At 42.9% G+C, this 19435-nt stretch overlaps 1 protein-coding gene and 1 pseudogene across 3 annotated transcripts in view; one reads left to right on the top strand and one right to left on the bottom strand.

Moving 5' to 3' along the window:
• The window catches only part of AGO1 (argonaute RISC catalytic component 1), a 40857-nt gene that overhangs the window by 18648 nt on the left and 2774 nt on the right, over positions 1–19435 (bottom strand). For 2 of the 3 annotated variants that reach the window (XM_005868580.2, XM_014541536.1), the window contains exons 2-11: positions 17101–17284; positions 11089–11209; positions 10457–10638; positions 9910–10046; positions 9552–9686; positions 9314–9401; positions 8510–8657; positions 5285–5404; positions 4790–4921; positions 4529–4662 (exon numbers count right to left, since the gene is read on the bottom strand). In XM_005868580.2, the coding sequence (XP_005868642.1) occupies positions 4529–4662; positions 4790–4921; positions 5285–5404; positions 8510–8657; positions 9314–9401; positions 9552–9686; positions 9910–10046; positions 10457–10638; positions 11089–11209; positions 17101–17284 (1381 nt within the window). The remainder of the gene's footprint in view (positions 1–4528; positions 4663–4789; positions 4922–5284; positions 5405–8509; positions 8658–9313; positions 9402–9551; positions 9687–9909; positions 10047–10456; positions 10639–11088; positions 11210–17100; positions 17285–19435) is intronic. The other variant, XM_005868581.2, reaches the window with a different exon arrangement.
• LOC102260405 lies at positions 1089–1613 on the top strand (annotated as a pseudogene).

The raw sequence follows: 19435 nt of genomic DNA, 5'->3' as shown, positions 1-19435 counted from the left end.
GTGTGACAGGGGGCGGTGCCCCAACCCCCCAATCGGCCCTACCCTGAGCGTGACTGAGGGTGGCATCACAACCTCCCAATCCGCCCTGCTCTGTGCATGACGGGGCGGCGCCCCAACTCCCCAATCAGCCCTGCTCTGAGCCCGACCAGGGGCTGCACTTAGGGATTGGGCCTGCCTTCTGCCACCCAGGAGCAGGCCTAAGCCAGCAGGTCGTTATCTCCCAAAGGGTCCCAGACTGCGAGAGGGCACAGGCTGGGCTGGGGGACCCCCCTCCCCCCCCAATGCACAAATTTTTGTGCACCGGGCCTCTAGTATGTATATAAAAGGCTAATATGCTAAGTGTCCAACCATCTGACTGGTCACTATGATGTGCACTGACCACCAGGGGACAGATGCTCAATGCAGGAGCTGCTGAGCTGCAGTGACTCTGCAGCGGCGGTTCTCGGGTGATGCACCCTGAAACCAGAGAGGAAGGACCCCGATTCCTCACAAGGCCATGTGATTTCACCTTCAGCCGTGGGTTATGTTGTTGCTGGGGCACTGTTGGCCCCAAATCTGGTTTACTGCACACTTGCGTTTGCGTTCCAACCCTGTACGACAGCAACTTTGCAGAATGCCCTCTTGCACACCAGGACCCCTCTGGGGATGTTGGAGAGCCGGTTTCACCGAATCCTCACAGGCCAGGCCGAGGGACCCCACCTGCTGGAGGGCCCCCGCTCACTACGCAGACACCAGGGAGGGACCGCGGGAGGTTGGCTCTGGGGTTTGTCTGGCCCATCTCGCCCAGTTCTGCCCCACTGGGCACCTTCTAATTAATTTTCTTTCAATGCACGAATCTGTGCACCAGGTCACTAGTTAAAATATATTTAAAAATACATATAATAAGGTTTCAATAGTGATTGGAACATAGGAGGATGCTCAGTAAAAATGAGCTATCTCTTCCCCTCCTGTTCTTTGTGGTTGAGAAAGATTAAACAAGCCTCTTTCCTTTGGTTTTAGGGCTTTACCCTGGGAAAGGGAGGTAAAGGTGGAAGAAAGGTTACACATGCAATAGATTTTAAAAATTAAGCTACAAATGAGGCAGAGGAACAGTCTCCCCAGCAGATGCAGAGATGCAGATCTTTGTGAAGACCTTGACTGGCAAGTCCATCACCCTTGAGATTGAGCCCAATGACACCATTGAGAATGTCAAAGCTAAAATCCAAGACAAGGAGGGCATCCCACCTGACCAGCAGCATCTGATTTTTGCGGGCAAACAGCTAGAGGATGGCCGCACTCTCTCAGACTAAAATATTCAGAAAGAGTCCACCCTGCACTTGGTTCTTCGTCTGAAGGGTGGCATCATCGAACCCTCCCTCCGCCAGCTCATGCAAAAGTACAACTGCGACAAGATGATCTGCCACAAGTGTTATGCCCGCCTGCACCCCCGTGTTGTCAACTGCCGCAAGAAGAAGTGCGGTCACACCAACAACCTGCGCCCCAAGAAGAAAGTTGAATAAGGCCCCTCCACCAACTCCTTGGGTCTACAGGGCAGCCCTCTACCTGAACCCTATGACGCTGGGGCCTCAATAAAGTTTCTCTTTTGTTGACTGGAGCAATAAAAAAAATAAAAAGCTACATAAATATAATTACAGACTGAAATGAACAGCAGGAAATTTAATTTGTGAGACTCCTGCATTTAGATCAAAAGTAATAAGGTACAAATAGAGAAAAAAGCAAATTGTTTAGAGCAGGGGTGGGCCGTATAAGGCCTGCGAAATAATTTGGTGTGGCTCTGTCAAGGCATTAAGGTGAGATGTTTGACCAAATAGAGCAGGCTAATTTTTAAGTTGCTAATTTTAAGTGGCAACCTTTCGGTGTATGGGACGACGTCCAACCAACTGAGCCACACTAAGCCAGGGCTTTTGGAACCTTATTTTAATTTGAACAAAGAGGGCTAATTTTTAAGTTGCTAAACATCAATTGGCTGGACCGTGAATGTTGTTATAAATATCCAAATGCTCTTCGCAGGAAAAAGGTTCCCCGCCCCTCGTTTAGAGGATGCTATTATATAATGTATAAATGTCAATATGATTAAAAAACCTATATAGTGAGAAAATAAGTATTTTTCACATATTTAGTTAAAAAAAGAAAGACAAATACTGTATAATACTGCTATGTAAAATTTAAAATCATTTATATCACCCTGGCTGGTTTGGCTCAGTGGATAGAGCGTTGGCCTGCGGACTAGAGGGTCCCGGGTTTGATTCCAGTCGGGGGCATGTGCTCAGGTTGTGGGCTTGATCCTCAGTGGGGGGCGTGCAGGAGGCAGCCGATCAATGGTTCTCTCTCATCATTGATGTTTCTATCTCTATCTCCCTTTCCCTTCCTCTCTGAGATCAATAAAAATATATTTTAAAAAAAGATAAAATAATTTATATCATATAGGTATTTAAAATGTATAAATTGGAAAGAAAGATTACAATAATTCATGAGAGCAGCTGCATCAGAAGGGAGGAATGGGACCAGGTTGGAGGATATAAAGGAAATCTAAAATTTACCTATAATATTTTATCTACTTAAAAGAAAAAACTTGGGATGATGAATACATGGGTGTCTGCCATATAATTCTATATATATTTTAATATTTCAAAATAAATCTTAGAATAAAGAAATATAACCTAACCATTTTTTCATGTAAATAAGAGCCAGGGCTCTGATGAACTATTAACAGTATTTTTTCCATTTCTCTTCCATTATATACAACTGCAATAACTAAAATTGCAATAACCAACTGCAACTAAAATAACCAATGTGTTAGTAGATTCCATTAATAGTGTGCCTTTACTTCAAGAAAAGTGGTAGTCCCAATCTTCTCCCTACTACCAGATCATTTGGGATATTATGTTCAGTGCTGCTGGCCACAAAATGTTAGAAGTTTAGAATGGGGAAGGTCTTGAAATCCTATGCTAAAAGTGATATATGGCTGAAGTATAGGACTTCTTTAACTGAAAGAAAAATTCTAAGGGTTGACCCTATGGACTGATTGTCAAAATAATGGGACAAGGGAAAGACATGGGAATAACAGAGAAGCACATGGAGAATAAAGCTATCAACAAGATGACACAAAGGCATGAAGGCAGAGAGCTGGGAGCCTTTCTAATATTGCTAAGGACCAGCCAGCCCTCCAATGCTAAACCAAGGCTAGAAGAAGCCTGGCTTAAATGGGGCTAAAAAGAAACTATAATTGTATTGGTAGTAGTTGGGTACCTGTGAGGGGAAAAAGGAGAAGGGAGAGCAGGGCAGCTGGAGTCCCCACATTCATCAGGGGCTGCTTTAAATAATTCTTATGAAAACCCCAAGGCCAGCTGATCCCACCAGGGCACATATCTCTATTATTCTCATACCTGTCCAAAGTGGTCAATTCCAACTCTTCCTCAGCCTTGGAGTACACTGACCCCATCCCAGATCCATAGAATTAAGAAACTACCACTTCAAAAACGGCAGGAAATACCAAATTTTACACTTTAAATGAGTGACTTTTGTGATATTTGAAATACATCCCAATAAAGTTGTCTTTAAAAAAAGACTGCAGGGGAAGAGTCATTGATTTCTTCCACTTTACTCATTCACTCACTCAAGACTTACTCCCCTTACTTGTTTTTTTAAACCATTTGGCTGTATCACTTTTGTCATTGCTGTCTATTCATGCAGAGACCTTTACAACTCATGTTCACCTAATTCAGGTTACTTGGACCTAATACATTTTGTGCACAGGAGAGGACAACTCAGAGGATCAGATGAATAAGCTACTCTTTTTTGTTTCCAATTAGGAAAGAAAGCTTTGAAGCCTCAGATCTGATTTGCTGTGAACTCTGACACTTTTCTTGATATGCAAACTTTGTACAAGTTACTTAACCTCTTTGAGCCTCAGTTTCCTGAAAATGGAAATACCACCACCTGCTCACTATGAAGATGAAATTAAAAAACGTAAAATGTTGGCATAAACATTATAGTCATTACTATTATTTATTACCATGTTAATAATTATAACAATAAAATAATTCAGACCTGTCTTAGGAGGTTCATGCCTTGAAATAATCATCTCTGAACAGATAGGGCTCCTTACCAAAACTTCTGACCACAGATTGGCAGAAAAGGAACAGGTAGAAGTTTGAGCCAGACAGCACAAGGAAGCAGAGTCAAGAATCAACAAGAGCAGCGGTTCTCAACCTGTGGGTCGCGACCCCTTTGGGGGTTGAACGACCCTTTCACAGGGGTCGCCTAAGACCATCGGAAAACACATATATAATTACATATTGTTTTTGTAATTAATCACTATGCTTTAATTATGTTCAATTTGTAACAATGAAATTGGGGGTCACCACAACATGAGGAACTGTATAAGAGGGTCGCAGCATTAGGAAGGTTGAGAACCACCAAGCAAGAGCATACTATAGATCAAATCTTGGCCTCATAGGGATAAGGGAAATAGGCAACTGTAGGGTCCTTTCCCCACCCTGCTATCCATACAACCAGTCCTCCTTACTTGAGCACCTCTTCTCGACACTGCTTTTGGGGTGCGAAGCAGGCGATGGCCCAGACTTTGATCTCAATCCCATTGTAGAACTGCTTCCCTCGCATGTCCCAGACACCCTGATTGGGTGTGGCAATGGCCCGGTTCTGGAGATAGGCAAAGGGGGCGCCCAGGTGAGCCTCAGTAAAGCCAGGTGGGTAGGGGAACAAAAGCCCCTGGCTATACAACCCAACCTCCTCCCAAAATGCCCCAGAGATGTTGTCTGGCCCTGACCCTGCTCACCCGGCCGCCATACTGCAAGATGGGCGCCGGCAGCACTCGTCCTGTCACCTCCGTCATGTCATCCTTCACTTTGATCCCAAATTCCTGGATGTAGGGATCTAGGTTGTAGCTGGCATTCTTCATCTACAAGACAAAAGAAGGGGATCTCAGGAGAGTAGCAGCTTGGCAATAATGCTCACCCTCTGGGTCCCAAGTAGAATGCCCTGGGCAGCTGAGACTGGCGAGAAATAGCCCTAAAAAAGGAGGGAAAGTGGAAGATGATGAAAGTGGGAGGGGATAACATAGGGAAGTAAGATAAAAGGGAAAGAGAAATAGGAAGCAAAGTAGCTACAGGGTCAAGAAGCAAGAGCAGTGCTATGGAGTCCCAGGCAACAAATCTAGACGTGTGTCCTCCCGAGAGTCCTGCCAAGGCAGAAAAGCATCTATGCTACCAGGGGCCCCAGTGACTGAGCAATCGAGCACATGTTTCTCTGCAGCCCCACTGACCAGGCGGCTGATCTCCTCCTGTCTGTCTGGGGCCGACCTAGCTGTAGCCTTTATCATGGTCGAAGTCTGATTGTCGGTCAGCTTCTTAATGCAGCGCTGCCCAGCCACAATGTTACAGACCTGAGGAAACAAGGAAGACAGTTCTGGCTTGAGTTCAGTCCATCCTATACTGAGTCCCACAGTAAGAGAAGAGACCTTGGCTGTCAGCCTTGGGAAGAGGACTGCAAAATTCTTTGGGCATACAGGTAAGTTGGAAAATATCCATGTGCAATACCAAAGACAAAATAGCCATTTTGTAATTAAGAGCTAAGGATCCAACCTGGTATGGGTCAGTGAATGAGTGTTGGCCTATGAAGCTGGACATTATGGTTCGATTCCCAGTCGGGGCATATGCCCAGATTGCGGACTCCATCCCCAGTAGGAGGTGGTGTGCAGGAGGCAGCCGATCAATGATTCTCTCTCATTATTGATGTTTCTTTTTCTCTCTCCTTTCCTCTCTGAATATTAAAAAAGAAAAAAGACAGCTAAGGATCCAGCACCAGATCTGGGCTCAGTCTCATATGTTAAATGGGGAGAACAGTAACAATCTCATAGGGTTGTTTGGAGATTAAATAAAATAAAGCACTTAAAGGACTGAGTACCATTCTAGAACACTATAAACTCAATAAATTGCAGGATAACTTATTATTTACCAAACCTCCCAGTATAGAGCTCTTCTGAATACTAAAAAACTCAATATGCACAAACTGGATTCATAAGGTAGTAAAGCAGCTCTCCAATGGTGGCAAGCGGGCCGGGAGGAGTGCGAGCAGTGCTGTGCAGCTGGCCCGGCTCGGGCTCGGGCTCCTCCCTTGCCACCTGCCGATTGGCGTACTGCTACATCCCTCGGGGGATGTCCGACTGCCGGTTTAGGCCCGATCCCTGCAGGTCAGGCAGGGGTTCCGGATTGCAAGAGGGTGCAGGCCAGGCTGAGGGACTCCCCGCCCCATGCCCCCCCCCCGCATGAATCCGTGCACCAGGCCTCTAGTATTATATAATTTGATTTATATGAAATATCCAAAATAGACAAAGTCACAGAGACAGAATAGATTAGTGATTACTAGGGGTGGAAGGGAAAGTGTGGGGGCAAAGGAATAGTGACTATAATAGTTATGGACTTTCTTCTGGGGATGGTAAAAATATTTTAGTGTCAGCTAGTGGTGATGATTGCATAACGGTGAAAATACTAAAAAACCACTGACTTGTACATTTTAAGAGAGTGAATTTTATGGTATGTGAATTATATCTTGATAAAGCTATTCTTTAAAAAAAAAAAAATCCCACCAGGCTATATAGCCTACATGACTTGACCCTCAACCTCTCCCTAAAATCATCTCCTACTACTTTTTCCCTCATATACTACATGCCAGCCACTATGGCCTCTGTCTATCTCTTAAAAAGACCCAAGCTTCCTGCTGGTTTAGATAGAGCCTTTGTACTTGCTACTTACCTCATGCCTAGAAGGCTCTTTCCTCAGGCTGTTACAAGGTTGATTCTATCTCATAACTTGGGACTCAGCTCAAATGTCTCCTAAAAGAGGCCTTCCCTGACCACAATAACTAAAGTGGCTCTCCTAACTCCTCCACCCTTACTTCTATCCCCTAAATCTGTTTTATTATTCTTATAGCACTTACCACCATCTGAAACTATCTTATTTATCAATTATTATCTATCTCTCCCTTCTACAATGTAAGCTCCATGACAGCAGCGACCTTGTCTTGTTAATCTCTACATTCTGGCACCTAAAAGAGTATATGACACATAATAGGAGCCCAAAAAATATTTGTTAAATAAACAATAGTAAATGTCGAAATATAAGTCATTGTATAAATTATTCACCTTGGAAAGTATTGTTTAAACAGAAGTAATATTGCCCAGCTGGGTGCTCAGTAGGTTGGAGCATTGTCTCATATACCAAAAAGGTTGTGGGTTTGATTCCAGGTCAGGGCACATACCTAGGCTGCAGGTTTGATCCCTGGTTTGGGGTGTATGGGAGACAACTGAGAAATGTTTTCTCTCTTTACTCCCTCTTTCTCATCAATAAACATATCCTCAGGTGAGGATTTAAAAACAAAACAAAACAGAAGTAATGTTAATTTGCTAACAAATCTCAACTGGTAGTAGATATTATCTAAAGCCTATCTACTTAGCTGAGATCATCCCTAAAGACTTCTGTTTATATCTCAGAGAAAATATTGCCTTCATCCCACTTTCTGTGCATCAGCACCTATTAACTAAGTCAAAGTTCTTGGGTTTTGGAATCTCTTCTCTCTTCAGCCCAGTTCCCTCTAGTTAGCTCTGAAATCCCAGAGGCTAACAGAAGGCTTGAGCTTTGGTCCTATTTGACTCCTGCTGCTGGAACAAAGTAAGACAATAGCCTAAGTTAGTGCTTCTCCAACTTTAATGTTCATATGAATCCTCTTTGGATTCTGTTAAAAGACAGATTCTGATTCAATAGGTCTGGTGGAACCTGAGAATCTGTATTTCAAATGAGCTCCTGTATAGTACCCATGTTGTTGGTCCATTGGCCACACTTTAAGTAGCAATGGACTAGACAATGAAGCAGTCAGCAGTAGTTTCTCCGTAGACATTTTGTCTGTTGTCTATCTAACCAAATGCAGCACTATAGTTCCATATTTGTATTCTATAACTTAAAAATATTACTACTGTCTTTAATTGCAGGATTTTAAACATCTGTTGAAACATAAAAATATAACAAATCTTGGGTCTAAAACTTTTTTAAAAAGAACACATTGATCATTAGGAAAATAGGATTCATGTTATACTAGTAGGTAATAACTTTCATCTTCATTTTCTATAAAATAAGGTACACTTGTATCTCTAGGTTTTTTCACATCCTGAACTTCAGAAGACAGGGAAAGAGAAATTAAGAGGACATGAATGTGGGTATTTGAAATCTAATTAATCACTTATTAGACAGTAAATACAGCTTTCACCTCTGCCTGGCAGCCCTAAAAACATGAGAGCAGTATTGGAAATAAGAAAACAATTTAGCAGGTAAGAATGAGGCCTACATTTCGCAGAATGACCTCATATCTCTCAGAATGTCAATTTCCCAAACTTCAAAATGAAGATGAGAGATTACAAATAGAGAGCAGACCTCTGATGATCAGTGTGCAGATACAATGCTTGTTTCCCAGCCCAACCATTACTTGGCAGCCTCACCTCCAGGGGCAGGTAGGTATGCTTTTGTTCCTGGCCAACTTGCAAGCAGGGCAGGTGGGGATACTTGAGCTGAAGGTTATATTTCTGCTTGAAATACTGTGCCACTGTGCACTCCACAGTTTGTCCACTCTCCAGCTGCAAGGGAAACCTGTTTGGAGGAAAGAAAGGAGGTGTCAGAGCTCAGGACTGATTCCCACCTCTCCAGACCTACAACCATGGAAGCCCCAGACTTGGCTTTATCACTATCCAGCCTCTTTAGAGTACTGCCACTCTTGGGAAAGCAGGCAATACAGGGCTCCAAAAGAGAAGCCAAAGATTTGAGCAGCAAGTTCCACAACCAACAGGACCTGACCTTACTCATCTGTATTTCCAGTGTTGGGCATAAAGCCTGACACACAGTAGGTGCTCATAGTCCAGTATAGTCTGAGGTCAAGAAGGTAGATGAAATCAGTGAGGGCTTTCCCAAGGTCTAGCCCAGGAGCTTTCTTTTTCAGGAGGAAATATAAGTTGAAAGAGATGCTAACATTTACAAACTGATGGAAGAGTCAGGGGAAGATGCCTGATCTATGGCAAAGGCCCATGGAGGAAAGATGGAGACCAAGAAGGCAAAAATGGTAGGGAGAGTATCAATGGACCTGGGAAGGTTGGGACAGGGGTGACAAATACCCACAGCTTATTCAAAAACAGGGCCAGTCCAAGACTTATTCACAAGGTCAGTGGTGGAACGGGAGGGAGTGAAGGGAGTGTGTTGAAATATCTGTCCTCTTCCACTAATGGTATAGCTTAGCAGCCCTGTCAACTTACGTCTGATGGCTGGCAGGGCGGCGTGTAACATTACACACACGGTATTTCCTCTTCATCTGTCCACAGTGGGTCACTTCTACCTTCAGGCCTAGAATATACACACTGCTTGTCAGGGTTGAAACAAGTTGCTCATGTTCCCAGGCTTGGCCTCTCTCCTGAACATATCCCCAGGGGATTTTCTTTTAGGGCTAAAGAAAAAGTAAGGCTGTTTCTCTTCCCTGCCTGCTTGGGTCCTCACCCTTGATCTCCTTGGTAAAGCGCACACGCTGAGAGTCCGTGAGCGGCTTGGGCTGCTCATCTATGTTCCTGATGTCCAGCACCTCACACATGAACTCAATCACCGGCTGTGCCTTGTAGAAGGCAGTGGCTGAGACTGTGGGGACAGAGTAGGTATAGCTTAGCTCAGGTTCTGTCTTCCAGAATAAATGGAAGTACTGCTCTTTACACCCTCTTCCTTATAGGGTTATGGGATGGGGGAGGGGTACAGGGCCGTAGGGATTAGACTAGGAATATGGTTGCAGAGCTGAGAGGGATGAGGCTGGGAGTGCGGTCAATGGACTCAGGGTGCCCCTGGCTCCATAGCTCTCCCCACTCACCATCAATGTTGAGCATCATCTTCCACATGGCAGGGCGCACAGACTGGTGAAAGCCGAACCAGACCTCGCGCCCACCCCCCAGCGGGTGGTAGTAGCCCTCAGGCGGTGAGAAGAAGGAGCGGCCCACAGGGGTGTACCTGGCAGGGACAGGCAGAGAACTGGTCCCTCGGGCACAGGCCCCCACCCTGTGAGGCATCCTGGGCACGGAGGAGCCCTGGCCTGGAAGGCAGGACACCAGGGCTTTAATTCCAGCTCTGATCCTTTACTAGTTGTGTAACTGACCTTGTGAAGTCTCTACCCTTTCTCTGCCCTGCAGGGACAGATGGGGTGCAGCTCAAAGATATCTAAAAGGGACAGGACCAATGATTTAACCCATCTAAATGTATATACACACTTGCTTGGCATGTGATACGGTTTCAAAGAATATTTTGTTTGAAAAGCACACTGTAGGACCTTAATATGTGCTCATTCCCCTCCGCCCCTGCCCCACTACGCCCATAGCAGTTCTGACACCGCTAGTAGCCCAGATACTAACTATACCCAGTACCTCATGGATGCCAGATGTCTCATGGCCACATCAAGGGCTTGCACAGACTCCAGGGGAACAGGGATCTGGCCACTGACCAGGGCCTCATGCAGCATGCGCCAGCTCACAATGGCTAGCCACTTGATGGAGACCTTGAATATTCGATCCTTCCCTTCCCCGGGGATTGTCACCTCAAAGTCAACCTTCAATAGAGAGAAAGAGGGGAAGGACTGTCAATGCTTTCTCACAGTCCAACATTCCCTGCCCTGCCCCACCCCAACTGTGGATTTGCTAAGAATCTGTCCCTTAAGCTGATAGGAGTTCACAATGAAAACTTCACAGTAAATGCAGCTTAGTCTCCAGCCACCTTGGCTCAGTCTCCTTGTTTCAGTGCTTCTGTCTCTCTCAACCACACCTAGCAGAAAGTCCTTAAGGTCTAGGTCTATTTTAAGTCTATTCTCAATCTGCCTAGAACAGGGATAGACATATAGCAAGTGAAACAAACATCAGCACCTATCCATCCCTCACCCTAGAACACACTTTCTCAGCACAAAAGAATGAAAGGGATCTCTGGACTGCCAGACTGGAAACAGGCTTACATGAGCTCTGTCCCATCCCAGACCCCTTGACACAGGTCTAGACTCCCACCTTACCCGTTCATTGCCAATGGGCAGTGCTGTGACAGTGTAAATGTTCTTCTTTCCATCATACACGGGCTTGCGATCACCAAAGATCTGAGGCTTGAAATGCTGGACCATGTATTCCACCACTTCCCTGTGGGGATAGGAACAGCCTGTGGAAGCTGAGAGACTACCACTTCAAGCTTTTAGAAGTAATTAAAAGGTCAGGGAATGTTCCATCTACTACATTCTCTCCTAGCAGCTACTCTTTTCTTTTTCCATTCTCATACAAAGACATGTTTTTATTGGTTTTGAGAGAGAGAGAGAGAAACATCTATATGAGAGAAACATTGATCGACCACCTCTCATATGCTCCCTGACCAGGGATCAAACCCCAACATTTTGGTGTATGGGACGACGCTCCAACCAACTGAGCCACCCAGCCAGGGCCTAGCAGCTTTAATCTCATCTGCTCTGTCACTGTGCTTCTCAAACTTCAATGTTCATATGAATCATCTGGAGTTCTTATTAAAATGCAGATTCTGATTAAAATGAAGATTCTAACTCAGTGGGTCTAGACCAAAGCCTAAAATTCTACATTTCTAACATGCTCCCATGTGATGCTTCTGGTCTTCACATCACTAAAGGTCCTAAAGGACCTAAAAGAGTGAGTGCCTTCTAAACAGAGAGGGAGACTAAGGGGAGAAAGGCTTTTATCTTAGGGTCTATCCAGAATCAGGAATAGAATTGAGGCTCCTCTAATTCCCAAGCTGATAATAAAAAAATATGGATGGGAAAGAGATCTAAATTAGGATAGGAATAAACTGTGGAAGAAGAACCTCATCTCCTCCATCTCTCTGAAGCCCTTAGGTCCCACCACCTATTGTTATCTCTTTCTAGATTTCACATTCTATACTCTGCCACTTAGATACCACAGTATCCATCTATCCTTCAAAATCCCAAACCATCCAACCATTTGACATCTTTACTTTCTAAACCAAAGCTTTTGAGTAGTACTGGATAAAAACATTCAAAATGTATATTGGAAGCAACTGTAACCAGTTAGGTTTCAGTGCTACCCAACAATCTTTTTCATGTCCTGATCACTTCCATTCCTCACAGACTATGTCAAACCTTCTCAACTACCTCCTAACACCAGAACCTATTTCTATCTCCTATCAAAAAGCAACCCTAGAAGATGACGGCATAGGTAAACGAGGTACTCGCATCCTCCCACAACATCAAGATTACAACTAAAATACAGAGAACCATCATTGAGAACCACCTGAAATCTGGCTGAATGGAAGCCCTACAACTAGAGAATTAAAGAAGAAACCACATTGAGACTGAAAATGATAAAAAGCAAGGACCTACAACTAAGATTACTCTACCCAGCAAAGCTATCAAGAATTGAAGGTCATGCCCTAGCTGGTTTGGCTCAGTGAATAGAGCATCAGCCTGTAGACTGAAGGGTCCTGGGTTCGATTCCGGTCAAGAGCACATACCCAGGTTGCAGGCTCAATCCTTAGTAGGGGGTGTGCAGGAGGCAGCCGATCAATGATTCTCTCTCATCACTGATGTTTCTCTCTCTCTCTCCCTCTCCCTTCCTCTCTGAATAAAAATATACTTTAAAAAAATGATAAGAATTGAAGGTCAGATAAAGAGTTTCACAGACAAGAAAAAGCTAAAGGAGTTCATCACTACCAAACAAGTATTACATGAAATATTGAAGGGTCTTCTTTAAGAAGAAGAAAAAGAAGAAAAGATAAAAAATATGAATAATAAAATGGCAATAAATACATATTTATCAAAAATTGAATCTAAAAAATCAAAATAAACAAACAGGAATCTAATGAACAAAATAAACTGATGAATAAAATAGAACCAGAGGCATGGAAACATGGAACAGAATGACAAATCTCCAGAGGGAAGGGGGGAGAGGCGGGGTGGGAAGAGATTACCAAAGAATTTATATGTATATATGCATTAACCATGGACACAGACAATACAGTGGTGAAGGCCTAGGAGCAGCGGGATCTGGATGGAGGAGGGCAATGGGGGGGAGTAAGGGAGAGACATCTGTAATACTCCCAACAATAAAGGCTAAAAAAAAAAGGCAACTTTAAAAGTCTGAACAGAGTTATAGTAAACCATAGTATGCAAAGTCCCCCCCACCAAGTTCCCAGGCATACAGTCATATTTATATATTCAAGCCTCTTCATTTTCTTTCCTCAGATTTGAAACATCCTTCCATATATGATTTTTAAACATCTGAAAAATATGTTCAACTTTACTCATTAGACCAAAATACAGAAAAACAGACACACAGATCAATGAAACAGAATTGAGAGCCCAGAAATAAACCCACACATATAATGAACAACTAATTTACAACAAAGGAGCCAAGAATATACAATGGAGAAAGTCTCTCCAATAAATGGTGTTCAGAAAACTGGATATTATTATGCAAAAGAATGAAACTGGACAATTATCTTACACTGTACACAAAAATTAACTAAAAACGGATCAAAGACTTGAATTTACAACCTGAAACAATAAAATACATAAAGAAAATATAGGCACTAAGATTCTAGACATTGGTCTTAGTGGTCTTTTTGTGAATTTCACTTCAAAGGCAAGAGAAACAAAAACAAAAATAAACAAATTGAACTATATCAAACTAAAAAGCTTCGGCACAGCAAAGGAAACCATCAACAAAACAAAAAAGAAACCAACTAAATGGGAGTAGATATTTACAAATGATGTTTCCAATAAGGAGCTAACATCCAAAATATATAAAGAATTTATACAACTCAACAACAAAAAAACAAACAACTGAATTTAAAAATGGACAGAGGATCTGAATAGACATGTTTCAAAGGAAAACATACAAATGGCCAATAGGCACATGAAAAAATGTTCAACATCAATAATTATTAGGGGAATGCAAATCAAAATCATGGGACATCAATCACCTCATACCTGTTAAAATGGCTATTATCAAAAAGGAAATAATAGCAAGTGTTGGCAAGATGTACAAAGGGTTTTGTAAATTGATACAGCCACTAAATTATGGAGGTTTCTCAAAAAATTAAGAACTACCATCTAATCCAGCAATTCCTCCTCTGGGTATTTATCCAAAAATATGAAAACTAATTTAAAAAATCTATGTACCTTATGTATACTGCAGCATTACTTACAGCAGCCAAGATTTTAAAAAACCAATTAGTGTCTATCAATGAATGAATATGTAAAGGAGGTGTGATGTATATAGATATAGACATATAATGGAATACTACTTAACCATAAAAAGATGAAATATTGCCATTTGCAAGAATATGGAGGGATCCTGAGAGTATTATGCTAAATGAAATAAGACAGAAGAAAAAAGATAAAACCGTATGATTTCACTCATACATAGAATATAAACCAAAAAGTAACAAATGAACAAACAAAAGCAAATTCATAGATTCAGACAACATGTTGGTGGTTACCAGAGAGAAGGGGTTGGGGGAAGAGTGAAATGGATAAAGGGGTCAAACATATGGTGATGGGTGGAAACTAGGCTTTTGGTGGTAAGCACCCAATAGCATATAGAAATACTGAATTACAAAGTTGTAAACCTGAAATTTATGTTATTATTAATCGATGTTACCTCATTAAAAAAAAGAAGCCAGCTCGGCTAGTGTTGCTCAATAGTTGAGCATCGACCTATGAACCAGGAGATACCAGTTCAATTCCAGGTCAGGCCTAGCCGGTTTGGCTCAGTGGATAGAGTGTCAGCCTTCCGACTTAAGGGTCCCAGGTTTGATTCTGGTCAAGGGCACATGCCTGGGTTGCGGGCTCAATCCCCAGTAGGGGGCATGTAGGAGGCAGCCAATCAATGAGTCTCATCATTGATGTTTCTATCTCTCTCTCCTCCCTTCCTCTCTGAAATCAATACAAATATATTTAAAAAAGAAAAAAATATATATATATATAGAAGCCAAACCCTGGTGGTTAGAGAATAGGCCTGTAGACCGAAGGGTTGCAGGTTCTTTGATTCCCTGCCAGGGGCACATACCTCAGTTGCAGGTTCAATCCTCACCCCTGGTTGGGGGTGTGAGCGGGAGGCAGCCAATCGATGTTTCTCTCTCTCTCTCTCTCTCTCTCTCTCTCTCTCTCCCTCTCCTTCCCCCACTCCCTTTCACTCTCTCTAAAACTCAGTGGAAAAAATATCCCAACTCCTTCAGTGAGGATTAAAAAAACAAGGAAGCCAAACCCTGAATGAAATTATGAGATAAATATTTTTCATATGAATTGAAATTCTATAATAAAAAATGGAAAAGTAATAAAAATTAAATTCAAGTATAATTTCTACTTACCAAAATGTCCAAGATAAAAAATACAATATATTAGATTGGTGCAGATATGGGGAAGAGGCACTTTTTAAAAAAATTGATTTCAGAGAGGAAGGGAGAGGGAGAGAAACATCAATGATGAGAGAGAATAATTGATTGGCTGCCTCCTGCATGCCCCCCACTAGGGATCGAGCCTGCAACCTGAGCATGTGCCCTTAACTGGAATCGAACCTGGGACCCTTCAGTCCGCAGGCCGACACTCTATCCACTGAGCCAAACCAGCTAGGGCAAGAGGCACTCTTAATACCTTGTTAAAGGGAGTAAATATTGGTACAGCTTACTTTAAAAAAACTAGCATTATCTCAGAATTTTTAAATGGTCTATGCCAGCAAATCCACTCCTAGGAATTTATCCTATACATACACTCATACTTGAGTGAAAAATGTATACATATTTAATAATATTTAATACAGTTTCATTTTTGTAGCAAAAGTTTACTCAACCTAAATGTTCCTCAACAGAGTTATTAAATTATAATAACATCACATTCAATGAAATACCTATTGAGCAAAGAATGAGGCAGACATGCATGTACTGATATTCTTATTTTCCAAAATATATTGTTTAGTAGGAAAAAAAACAAGGTGTATAACAAGGTATATAGGATTCTATATTCTATACATATATGTTTGCATATACAAACAAAAATATCTGGAAGCATACTCAAGAATGGTAACAATCATACTCAAAAAATGGTAACAATAAATGCCTCTGGGGAAAGGGACTAGGACACTGGAGATGAGGGCAACAAGAGAAATCTTTCACTACTATTCTTTTTGTAATATTTCAAATTTATTTACATTGTATGTATATAATTTTCAAATACTTATAAAATATAATTTAAAAATAAATATTGCAAGGGGGGGAGGTAAGAGATCAACCGAAGGACTTGTATGCATGCATATAAGCATAACCAATGGACGCCAGATACTTGGGGGTAGGGAGGCCGGGGGAAGGTCAATGGGGAAAAAAAGAACACATATGTACTACTCTTTGTAATACTTTAAGCAATAAAATAAAATTTTAAAAAAAAAGAAATATTGCTGCTTCTCTCTAAGGATAATCCCTCCAACTATGTATCCTATAATGTCCTCCTGCCTCAGCAAGGACATCCCACTCATTCTTCCCCTCTCTGTCATGTACCTTTAACCTCTCCTCCACTAGCTCCTTCTCCTCAGTTTATAAACATATCCATGTCTCATTCTTAAAAACTTTTCATTCATTCATTTCAACAAATATTGAAATGTAATAGGCTAGGCACTGTACTTGACCCCTATAATCCACTCTAGCCAACATATTCCCTATCTCCCCGTGTTTCACTGCCAAGCTATCTGGGAAAAGCTTTCTGGTCTCACCATCCCTACCACATTACCGTCCACATATTCTTTAATTCACTATAATTAGATTACTAGCCCAACTTCTTTAATAAAACTGCTCTGACAAAAGGTACTAATTATGTCCAAATAGCCAAATCCAATGATATTTTCCTTACTTGGAATCTCTTCCTCAAAAGCTTTTTTGTTGAATTTGATAATACTACCCTCTAGTAGTTTGTTTGTTTACATCTCTGGATCCTCTTTCGAGGTTCTGAGACTCAGAAAAGTAAAGACTCCTGTATTTGGTGTCTTAGATGTGCATCACTTACCGGTTGACTCTGCGAGGACACTTATCTGGTTTGATATCCACCTCGTAGTGGTAGACGTCAATCTTAGGGATGTCCACCTCAAAGTAATTGGCCAGGAGCTTGATTGGTTTCCCCACTGTGCCAATGCCAGGCCTTCGAGGTGCCTGGAACACCTGCTGCAGAGGGGGCAGGTATGCGCCTGCAGCTACAAGACAAAGAGGCTGGTAAGGCTAAAGTCTAGTCATCTCCTTACACTCCTATCAGAGAAGGCACAAGGTTCCCTAGAACAGGAGCAGGAGAGTGCAAGGGGAGCTCCTTTCCTGCCTACCCAAGCCAACTAAGGGTTTCCACTGGCTCAGACATCCCAGGCTAATTTTTTTTAAAGTTCTCTTCAATTAGGAAAATTACCCTTGCCTATCTTAAATTCAACTGAATATGTAATAAGTTCCTATTGCATGTTAAGTAGAGGGGATAAATCTGGCTCCCAGTAACAAAATCCTTCCTTCTATGAGATTAATACACATGCCTCCACCAGGTATCTAACAGACCAAGAATGCCCTAGTCTCTGTAGCAAGTGCTCACTTCATTCATCACCATCCCAAACACAAAACAGCATCATCTTAATGCTCCTCTGTAAGCAGGAGGAAAATTTTTAAAAAGGCCAGGTTGGGGGTTGGGGCAGTGTTTGTTTGAGAAAAGATTAAGGCAACTAAATGGCTAAGGCTGGAGACAGAAAAGGAGAAAGGGCTAAAAGGATAGAGTTTGGAAACTAAGGAAAGAAGAGAGGCTGAAGTTGGGAGCTGGCCAAGAAACTAGACTGGAGGTTAGCAGAAAAAGGCCTGAATTGGGAGCCAAGGAAGGACGAAGGTTAGAGTTAGGGCTGGGGAAACACAGGTTAGAGTTAGGAGCTTGGGCAAGAAGCAAGGCTGCAACTGAGGAAACAATAAAAAAGTTCAAAAGAGAAAGCTAGGGAATAAAGACAGGCTGCATATAGGAGACTGAAGCTAGAGTAGAGGACTTGGGAAAGAGAAGCAGCTATTAGAATGCTGAAGAAGGGAGAGATACTGGCTCTGGGAAGGAGAATACAAGATTGTCTCCACGGTTCACAGCTCCTTCCATATAGAGAGCCCTGACAGTAGCAGGAGGGATCAATTTCAAGACAGATAGGACCCTGGGGAAAGGGCTAGGGCAAGGCCACTACTTTCTCTTCTCTAGCCACAAGCATGATTGCTGCCTCCAGTTTTATTTTCTAGCTTGAGGGGAAAGGGAGGGAAAAACAGCCTAAGAGAAGCCTTTGTCTAGAGTTACTATTGTCCTGGCTGGTAGAGGACCAGCTCAGGTGGGAGATGAGATGAATAAGCCAGCCCAGAACCTCCCATCACCAGAGCTCTGCTTTCAGTCTGGCTGGCGGGGAGGGGGGGCGCATATCCTCATCTGGGGGGTCAGGAAGAGATCAGAACCATTCAAGGGAGGGGCATGCTTCCCAGAGTTAAACTGCTGTCTCCTTCTAGCCACCTGTCAAGTCCAGCCCCACAATGTAGACTGGAAATGCAGGCCCAGCCTGGGGGCAAAAGGCCTTTAGGACTCAGCTACACGGGGAAGTGAAAGCTAACTACTAGCACCTGGCCACCTACCCCAAAAAGAGGTGAACAGAAATTACACACAAGGCATAGACAGACACACACACGTAATGTGACACTTTCTAGTCATACACATCCAAACACTCACTTAGACCTAGACAAAATCTTTACACACATACCCCTCACTACCCTAGATTGTAAGTTCTTCAAAGGCAGGGACCATCTGCCCTGGTCACTGCTGAATCTCCTGTGTGAATGCCTGGCACACAGGAGGTGTTCAATATACAGATATTAAATGAATGAACAAACTGATCTGCAGACACACCACAAAGAACACACACAACACACAAACACACAAACACCTGCAAATTGCTCAGAAACAATTATGAATCCTGCACAGGACAGACGTGTACCCTGGTAGATGTAGCTGGTATAAGACACCCTTCCCCTCCCCAAGTTCTTACTTTCCATTCACCTCCTTAGTCTCCCCCAGGCGGAATAACCATTTGGAGCCCTGAAAAGACATCCCTAGAGCTGGGCTAGGTAGAACTGAAGGGGGATGGAATAAACACTCTAGCCTCAAAGCCTTCTTTTCCCCAGAAATAGGACTACAGACCAGACAGCCTTAGGCACCAGGCACCCTCTACTCCAAGGAGGCTTTGGGAAAACAAGAAAGCCCCCAAGCTCTCCCTCATCCCCAAACTAGGGAAGGCTGGAGTAAGCTCTCTCCTATCCCATCCCCCTGCAAGCCTCACAGCTGTAGAAAGTCCACTCAC

The sequence above is a fragment of the Myotis brandtii genome, unplaced genomic scaffold, assembly GCF_000412655.1.
Source record: "Myotis brandtii unplaced genomic scaffold, ASM41265v1 scaffold274, whole genome shotgun sequence".
NCBI classification, from domain to species: Eukaryota; Metazoa; Chordata; class Mammalia; order Chiroptera; family Vespertilionidae; genus Myotis; species Myotis brandtii.
This window is presented reverse-complemented; position numbering and strand designations above follow the sequence as displayed.